Source organism: Nanorana parkeri, unplaced genomic scaffold (genome assembly GCF_000935625.1).
Source record: "Nanorana parkeri isolate BGI_ZX_2015 unplaced genomic scaffold, ASM93562v1 scaffold1076, whole genome shotgun sequence".
NCBI classification, from domain to species: Eukaryota; Metazoa; Chordata; class Amphibia; order Anura; family Dicroglossidae; genus Nanorana; species Nanorana parkeri.
The window spans coordinates 227,306-236,607 of NW_017307344.1; the positions used below are offsets into that span (position 1 = coordinate 227,306).

Genomic DNA, 9,302 nt, shown 5'->3' on the forward strand with positions numbered 1-9,302 from the left:
ATAAGTGGTGAGAAGCATATGAGAAGGGAGATGGGGTGAGGAGCGGGAGATGGCGTAATGAGCGGACGAGAAGGGAGATGGGGTGAGGAGCGGGAGATGGGGTGAGGAGCGGACAAGAAGGGAGATGGGGTGAGGAGCGGGAGATGGGGTGAGGAGCGGACGAGAAGGGAGATGGACGAGAAGAGATACTAATATCGGTATCGGTGCATCCCTACTATTGATTAACATCTTCTAATTGCTCCATTTTGCTCTGTTAAATATAAATTTGAATACTTTTCATTACATCTGTTCAATAAGTGTAATTACATACCTGGTGATCACGCTAGAAATCTAGTGCGCCCCGTGATCTCCGCAATGTTACTCAAGCAGTGTTAACAACCCTATTTAGTTCTGCTAACATCTCCTCCTATGTTATGGAGATAGAGTAAGAGGAGTTCTGTAGTCCTAACATACTTCCTGTGCTAAGATGACAACAATGCTCAACCGTAGAAACAATACAGTGAGTGAATATTGTCACCCTAGGACAGGAAGTTACTGGCAGAATCATCAGGTAAAAATAAAGGGGGGAAAAGCCAGAAAAAATTATGACAAATGCAACCGCAAATATTAGTTACACACTATTTTGCAGTATATATGAATTAAAATGTTTTAATAGATGCATACTTTGCTTTTAATATTCGCGGTTTTAATGTACTAACCTCTGCTGTTCTGGCATCCTTCTGAAGCCTGTCCAGTTTCCCTTCATGAGCACTCACAAAGTTCCGGAGAACACTATTGTCATGGTGACTGCTCTCCTTGCGAATCAAGTCCATTCCTTTCCCGAGCTCCTTTATATCCATAAGGACAATTTCAAGAGACACTGGAAAAAGAAGAAACATGGCAATGTTTGACAATCGCAACTTAGGTTTTTATTGCTGGGTGTATCTCAGGTTACCCTTCACTCCCCTCAATAATCAAGTGACATTGTTGTATGAGTTAGGGAATGACAGGGAGTTATTGAGACAGAAGCGAGAGGAAATCTCCCAATTGAAGACACAGCTGTATTAGCTTGCCAGAAGTTCTAACCTTTCCCCTTTTATCCAAAAATACATATTTTGTGTGAAGAGGTAAAACACACATAGCCCAATAGAAAAGCCTCAAACAGTTTGTTGTAGTCACTAATGAAAGAAGATTTCTAATTGGCTGTAATGGACTGCTGCAGATTGCTATGTTCTTACCTGCTGCCGCCTTCTCCACAAAGTGAAGCTCATTGAAGAACGTGGCCACCTCTGCATACTTCTCCTTGGCAATCAACGCAATGTAGTTAAGCAATGTCATCTTCCTGTCTGTTGACTTTGTGTCTTGAAGCTACATCAGATAATGATTTGAAGTGCAAAGGAGAAATGCATTAAAGGTTATAGCCTTAGCTCTATAGATACAGAAAAAAGGCCCCTAGCAGGCAGCCAGTCCAGCTGCTGACATACCAAATCCAAGCTTTGCAGTTTGAACCCATAGACAGATCCTCTCTTGCTGCTGTTCATGTAGTTACCCAAAGCAAGGATTATCTGTAAAGAAGACAACAAAATGGTTGACAAATGTATAACGATTCCCCTGATATGTAGTATCGCAGTTTACTTGGGTCTTCTCTGACCCTCACTCACCTCCAGCATTTGTTTCAGTTTTGGAGAAGACTTGACTGAGGCAGAAGCTGCAATCACTGCATTCAGTTGCTAGGAAGAGTAAGTTTAATATATGAGAAAGTAGCGAATCATCATCTTTTCATGTTAAATCATTAAAATGGGACTTCAGAAACAGGTAAGGCAACATAAAACATAACTATGACTACGGAGAGGAGTGAATCCCAAAATAATATTTTGCATATACTGGCATCTGACGACCTCTACTCATATCTGCAAATAAAATGCTTTTAACAAGTACATTAACGGCAAAATGTCCCCCCTCCCCCCCATGCTAAGATAAGGACTTACCTTAAATCAGTGGTTCTCAACCTTTCTAGGGCCGGGACCCCTTGGTAACATTTGGCAAGTTGTGGTGACCCCCAACGGTAAAATTTAGGGTTGACGCGGCTGCTGCAGCGACATCTGGCAGCGTGGCGGGAGAACTGACACTGCTGCGTTAGGAGAGGGCTGAGGAGGACTCTCACCTAGCACAGCAGAAATCACACAGCGACCCACAGGTTGAGAACCACTGGTGTAACAGCTAAAATGGCAAACCATATAACACAAGCCGAGGGTGTCAGCTTTTATTATTAATAATAATGATGATAATCTAATAGCTATCTAATAGTGGGAGACTTCCGGCGACCCCTGGCAAATTGTCATTCGACCCCCGAAGGGGTCCCGACCCACAGGTTGAGAACCACTGCCTTAAATGATGCCTCTTGGTCCGATCGTCCTCTTCTTTATAGTAGTTTTCAGGATTCCCTCCAGTGCTGGTGTCGGTCTCTGATCCAGCGCCGACTCCTGTCTCTTCCTGTCCCACGGTGTCTGTGCGAGTGCATGCTGCTGCATTACCTTGTGTCTCTCCTTGTCTCCCGGCCAAAGATCTGTACTGCGCATGCGCCCGCCCCATGATTGCGGAGACACAGGTAAGTTTGAACCCTTTTGTAAACTTTTTTTTTATGTTTCTGCATATATCTACTGCTTACTAGCAGTATATATATATATAGATATAGATATCTAGGACAAACCTAGGACAAACCTCATAAGCCCTAGGGTCCTTCCCCACGTAGCACACCCCTATGCATGTATGTATGTATGTATACTATAATTTTTACAGCGGAGGTTCTGATCTGAGCTGCAGAGCTGATATTAGTAGCTACTGCAGCACTTAAAACAGATGTTTCTGCTAAGTGATTTCATTTTAAAGGTAAGCAGACATTGATGCATCGTATTTAGTGGCTGCTCTGCATCTATTCTTTTTTTAATTTTTTTTATGAGTTGAGGAAGCAAACTTCCTTGCTAGCCCTTACAGTATTAACTCCGTCCTCTCTCTGCTCTCCTTAATTTTCTTTTGTAAAAAAAAAAAAGTACGGTTATTATTGTTATTTTATTACTGTCATTTTATTGCATTAAAATGTTTTTTTGCATTTTATATTTCTCTATGTTTGCAGCATCAGTGTTAACTGAAAATCACTTTATTGTGTTTGTAAATACCGGCCACAAACACGTACCACAACCATGATTTTGCTGTCATGATAAATATAGCCTAAATACTTTGTCAGAAAAGGTATTTCACCATCTTTTCATGTTAAATTGTAAAATGTTATTTCAGCAACAACTAAGGCGATATAAAACATAACAATGATTAGGGAGAGGAGTGAATTCCTATTCTTGGTTAGGTTTTATAATGCCTTAGCTGTTTATGAAGTAACATTTTTAAGAAAACAAAAAATAAAATATGAAAAAAACATTTGACCAAGTTTACCATACTAATAAAAGCAACCTACAGATTTTGCATGGTGTGTCATTTCCAAGTTCTGCTACTCTGCTAGTCAACTAAATCTACTCTAGAAGATCTGTTGACAGGACCTCACTGCTTAAATATTAATTTTAATTACTTTATTACTTCAAGTAGAAGATATCACAAGGGATGGGATTAGAGCTGCAGCTAACGATTATTTTCAAAATCGATTAGTTAGCCGATTTTATTAGGTTCGATTAATCGGATAAACAATAAAATACATTTTAAAAAATGGCTCCAGTGATGGGACTACTAGTTTGTATTGAGGTTGTAGTCCATCACAGGAGCAAGCTTGGAGCGGTGGAAGTAAAAAAGAAAAAAAATAGTGTGGTGTGCAATATAGTGAAATGGAAAGTGTAAAATTATACAGCAATGAATGCAAAATGGCACCGGCTATAGAGGACTACAAATCCCAGCAATAGTACATTATACAGCGCAATGCAGAATATAACCAACTATAGAGGAGTGCTCCTCTATAGCTGGTGGAATTCCGCATGGTGCTGTATAATGTATTATTGCTGGGATTTGTAGTCCTCTATACAGCGCAGTGCAGAATACCACCAGCTATAGAGGAGTACAACAAATCCCAGCAATAGTACATTATACATACAGTGTATAATGTATTGCTAGGATTTGTATTCCTATGTATAATATACAGCACAATGTACCATCAGCTATAGAGGACTACAAATCCCAGCAATACATTATAGAGCACCATGTGGGGGAAAGTGCAGGCTTACCTGAGCAGTCTTGCTTCTGAGATCGGGTCTGTCTGTCGACGGCTGTCATCCCCCCACACCTGCTCCTCCTTACTACATCTCCCCGCGTCCCTGTGGATGTGGGCGGGCGGTGAGTGTGAGGCGGGAAGGAGGTGCGTTGTGTAAAGCGTGGATGCAGGTGGGCGGGTCTGGCAGCGATGAGCGTGATTTGGGGAGGAGGTGCGGCACGCAGCGTGTGTGTGGAGCGTGTGTGGAGCCGTGAACAGGGCCAACTGATCGGAAGCCGATTAATCGATTATTGAAAAAGTTGACAACTTTTTCAATAATCGATTATAATCGATTATGTCGATTAGTTGTTGCAGCCCTAGATGGGATTAAGGAGAGGGCCATAAAGGGAGGGGTTGAGAAGTGGAGGGTTGGAAAGTGCACAATTTACACAGGGGCCCATACATATGTAGCTATGACACTGATTAAAAATAACAGAATATTACAATTATCCAAGCAACAATTTAAACACTTAATACTCAACATTGCTTGGATCACTTTTTATAAACAATGTATACAATGGTATCAAGGTATGGAAGGCTCAATTAATCAGAAGCCTGGAGCACTATTGCAGGGAAAAGAGCTGGTAGTAGCCAGTGACTTCATACCGGTGTTAGCAGCTGCAGGTTCTCACTGAAATTGCCCATGAATGTCATGATTGACATCCTTTGAGAGAGACGCTCCACTTTGCTGAAGTGCATCATGAATCTGTCCTCGTCAGAGAGGTCGTCAAGAGGCTTACGCTCCCGCTCATACTGTCTTAGCAACTTCACCTCTGCTTCTGTAGGTAAGAAGCGTACCAGACACTCCACAAAATCTACAGGCAATGTCTTCAAGTCGAACCTGGAGAGAAAGGACAAAGAATTTCAACGTATAACTTGAGGTCTATTAATGGATTAAAAAGAGTGAAAATCACTGACCTTATGCACCTCCTGTTAGACTCAGCATGGCCCTCCACCCATGCCCTTCGCACCCAACCGAAGTATGGTCCTCTCTACTTTTGGTTGACTATGCGATTGACCCACTTCCTGCACACTACCACCTCCACGCGTAGTGCCCACAGACCTCTTAACCCTTTTGAGCAAACCTCTACTCAATCGGGTACCCCCCGCCATACACTTAAATTCTGCTACAAACAACTGATCCAACCGACTGAATCCCCACTCCTATGGTTACTATCGAGAAGGGAGGAGGAACTCCAGATCAGTATAACCCCGGAGGCCGCGGTCAAACTACTCTATTTTAACGCTCCTCTATCAGCAATAGGTACCAGGAGTTGGGCTACAAGATAGTGACCAGATGGTACCGCACTCCACAGACCCTCCACTCATTATTTCCAGACTCCCCTGACCTCTGTTGGCGATGCCAGCAAACGTCAGCAGGCATGCTCCATATCTATTGGACCTGCCCGGCTCTCCGGCAGTTCTGGGACCAGGTATGCGCTCTCATTCAGAAATTTACGGATGCTCAGGTCCCCCGAGACCCTGCCTTCTTCCTACTGCATCACAATACTATCCCCCTCCGCACTTATGCCCACTCGCTCATCAGACACTTAGTCAACACGGCCCAGGCATGTATCCCGGCCCATTGGAAGAAACCCGAGCCCCCCCTCATCGGACAGGTCCTAGACCGCATCCATGATATATACCTCATGGAAGACACTCACATGCTCAATTAAACATAACACCGCATCATTTACCCGCACGTGGCTTCCCTGGATGGAGTACATACGGTCCCCTGAATACCTTACACTTAGATAGGATCCTAATGCTTCACACAGAGTGGGGATGCTAATCTTTGCTCCCTTCTGCTCTCACTCCTTTCTTCACCCTACCCCAACTCCCACCTCCGGCCGGACCCGGCCCTTTCCATCTTTCTTACTCTCTTTCCTCCTCCTCCCCCCCCCCCCCCACAAGCATATGTGCAGCCCGTACCTCAGAGTAGACCCACAATATCAGGGGGATGTTATTCCATCTACCATCTATTGAACTCTCTACACCCAACCCTGAGAGGGTGGGATGCCCCATTGCCCTATCGCTGTCCTTCTCAACGTACTGGTACAGCTGGCATTACAGATAGACAGCGCATCCAGAATGTATGACAATAACCCATCCTGCCTGTTCTCACAACCAAATGTTGATAATTATCTGTACAGTTGTAAACCCTACATCATGAACGATGTATCTATCTTGACGTTGATCAAGCACTGACTGGCGGAACGGACAGGGAGGGGGCGGGTACAGATGGCTCTGCCTCTAGATAGGCAGCACCAGCTGTCATTCACGCAGCTGGGTGGATCTCGACAGCATTGTCGGGATCGCATAGCTCGCGATATACTGAGCTTTGGGTCACGGTTGGAGGTTACTATATGTCCTCCCGTGACCCTTAAGAGAACTATGGGGAAAAACATTTACCCCATAGTTCTCTTTTAATAGTTAGCAACATGGCACAGACAGAGATGTACTATACACCACTATAATTGCACCATGGTATGATAAAAGCACATTTGTGGACTGTGTATGAACAGGGGGAGAGAGAAAACAAGGCTGAAGTTTAATGCATACATGTGGATAGCTTTACAGATCTCCTCTGTAGCCCTTCCAGCTTTTCGCAGAGTGATTGCCAGGTTCTTAGCTCGGTTTGCTTCTAAAAGGGTCACTTTACTCATAGACTTCTGGGAAGATTTATTCTTGGAGCACGTCACTTCAATGGCAGCTCCCTGTGCTTTGGTTTTGAACAGCTCTTCAAATTTATCCATATCCAGATCCTAAAAAATTAAAAATAAATACAATTTAAAAAAAAAACACCAATCTATATCCATTTTATATAAATCAGCTCCTCTATGTGTAACAGATACACAATGCTTAAAGAAAACAAACCCTTACTTCGGATTTAGTTCTCTTTTGGGTCAAAGGAGTTATATTTACTATTGCTCTCCTGGGAGCCCAAGTCAGGATCTAGCGGGCTACTGCCTGCTATTTGCTGACAGCGCAGAGCCACGCTGTAGCCGGGAAAGATCCCGACAATATTTTTGGGGTTCCACCCGCTGCTTGATTGACAGCTGGCTCTGCCTCTTCAGGGCCAGAGCCAGCTGCGACCACCCCTTCCCCATCTGCCTCTCCAATGAGCTCTGGAAAAACAGAGAGGGGAATCCCTGCGGATCCCTGTGCAAGGAGAAGAACGTGAGCTGAGCGATCAGTAGTATGCGATCGCTCAGTTCCCGAGCTATAGAGCCAGCGAGACACCTGCAGTTTTACACGCCGCTTCTAAGTATTGGGAAGAGTACATTTGATTCTTCCAATACTTCACCTTTATGAATGCTGAGTTTTATATTAAAATTGTAGACAGTATCAATAAAAGGAAATTTTTTAAGAAATCAGATTCAAGAGAAATGTGTTTTGGGGGAGGACCAGAGCCATTAAGAAGTAAATACAAGTGGCCCACTTATATGGTAATAAGTTGGAAATAGATGTAAAGGATAAAATAAAAGGTTTACTATTATGTACTAAAGAAATGTGTGCTGATGTGCTAATAAGGCACGGATAATGTGCAAAGCACTGTATACTAATGGGACCAGTAAGATCTCAGTTTATTGTAGTCAGATCATTGAAAGATTACTTCTGATTAGCTCCGATGAATTTCCTAATTTTGAGCATATCTCTGGCTATATGTTCTCTCTCACCTGTAATATCCTCTCATCATCCAGATCACTAAACACGGTGCCACTAATCTGGTTGGGTTTTAGAGCAGTCCAGTTAAACACAGGCAGACGGAACTTTGTTTTTATTGGCTTCTTGATCCTGATTGCTGAAATAAAATCAGAACAGAGGCAATACAAAAGATACTAGGTGATTGGGTGTGATTCTATAGATTGGACACAGTGCGGTGATATTTACCTGACAAACCAGTTGTGAGGATAACTGAAGGTGAGGAAGAAGGAAAAGGAGGTGGGGGAGGACACTTGCCTGCAGGTAAAATGAAATGGTTATATAGGTATAACATAAGCATACAAAAGGGAATTTAGGGAATCTGGTAATCAGAAACGCAATAAAACAGAACAACCCAAGAAATGACTGGTTTTCAAAAAACACAGAAACTTTATAAAAGACAACACTGTTTAGTGCATTGAGACAACTCTTGATACCACATTTGTAGAACATTACCCGGAGGATATACTGTACACATACAATGCATTTTCTTGGCCAAAAGGGAATTACAAGCGACTATAATGTGGTTCACATTTCCATGCTCTTTTATACTGGATTCTAATGATGAACTTTTGTTTGTAGCAACTAAGGAAGTGGATTATGCCAATTCATACTCATTTTTTGCAGGTGTTTAGGGTTATTTGGGATCTGACAGAGTTGCCCATTGTTACAAAGTGTATGGCATGTATAATGTCTGCTGCAGACTCTCTAGCCAGTTATATTTCCATGAGATGCTAGCAGAGGATTCACCTCAAGATTCCAGTAACAGTTAACTATTTAAGGTGCACAAGAAGTGCAATTCTTCATCTATTCCTATAGAGTATGTAGAAGGCTGGGGGCTCTGGAGTTGGGTTGGCAGAGGGATAAAGAACCAAGATCTCAGGAGAGTGCCCACCATCGTCCTACAGAGATTAAACCAGATGGCGCATCATTATACTTGACACATTTCACCCCAGACAGCTTTAGTCAGATTTTGCTATTCTGTATTATGGATCTCATATTTATTAAAAGCTTTGAGCAGAGAGTGTTTAGGGATCCTAGATCAGAGAGTTAGTCTTACTTCTGTGTACAACGACATTCTTTCATCAGTCTACCCTCATTAGGAGTGGGTGAACCATTGAGGCAATCTGATAGTATGAGGGGCATAGTGGAAGTCAAATGAGAATCTTTGCTATGGCATATGTTAATCTCTGTTAATAGCAGGGATAATATTTACTGTAGAGGATTACACAATTATGAACCAGTTTCAGTGCAAATGATTTAAAAAAGTAAAAGTGTTTAACAGTGCTATCCTTACTTGGCATTGGAGGAGGAGGTGGTGGTGGAGGTGGGGGAGGGGGTGGAGGTGGTGCTGCAGGTATAGGTGCTG

At 42.9% G+C, this 9,302-nt stretch overlaps 1 protein-coding gene across 1 annotated transcript in view; it reads right to left on the minus strand.

The window, feature by feature from the left end:
• Positions 1 to 9,302, minus strand: part of FMNL3 (formin like 3) — a 109,544-nt gene that overhangs the window by 9,518 nt on the left and 90,724 nt on the right. Inside the window, exons 17-25 of the mRNA XM_018567621.1 lie at positions 9,231 to 9,287; positions 8,123 to 8,191; positions 7,909 to 8,033; positions 6,791 to 6,993; positions 4,835 to 5,069; positions 1,641 to 1,709; positions 1,464 to 1,544; positions 1,218 to 1,347; positions 699 to 859 (exon numbers count right to left, since the gene is read on the minus strand). Coding sequence (XP_018423123.1) covers positions 699 to 859; positions 1,218 to 1,347; positions 1,464 to 1,544; positions 1,641 to 1,709; positions 4,835 to 5,069; positions 6,791 to 6,993; positions 7,909 to 8,033; positions 8,123 to 8,191; positions 9,231 to 9,287 — 1,130 coding nt within the window. The remainder of the gene's footprint in view (positions 1 to 698; positions 860 to 1,217; positions 1,348 to 1,463; positions 1,545 to 1,640; positions 1,710 to 4,834; positions 5,070 to 6,790; positions 6,994 to 7,908; positions 8,034 to 8,122; positions 8,192 to 9,230; positions 9,288 to 9,302) is intronic.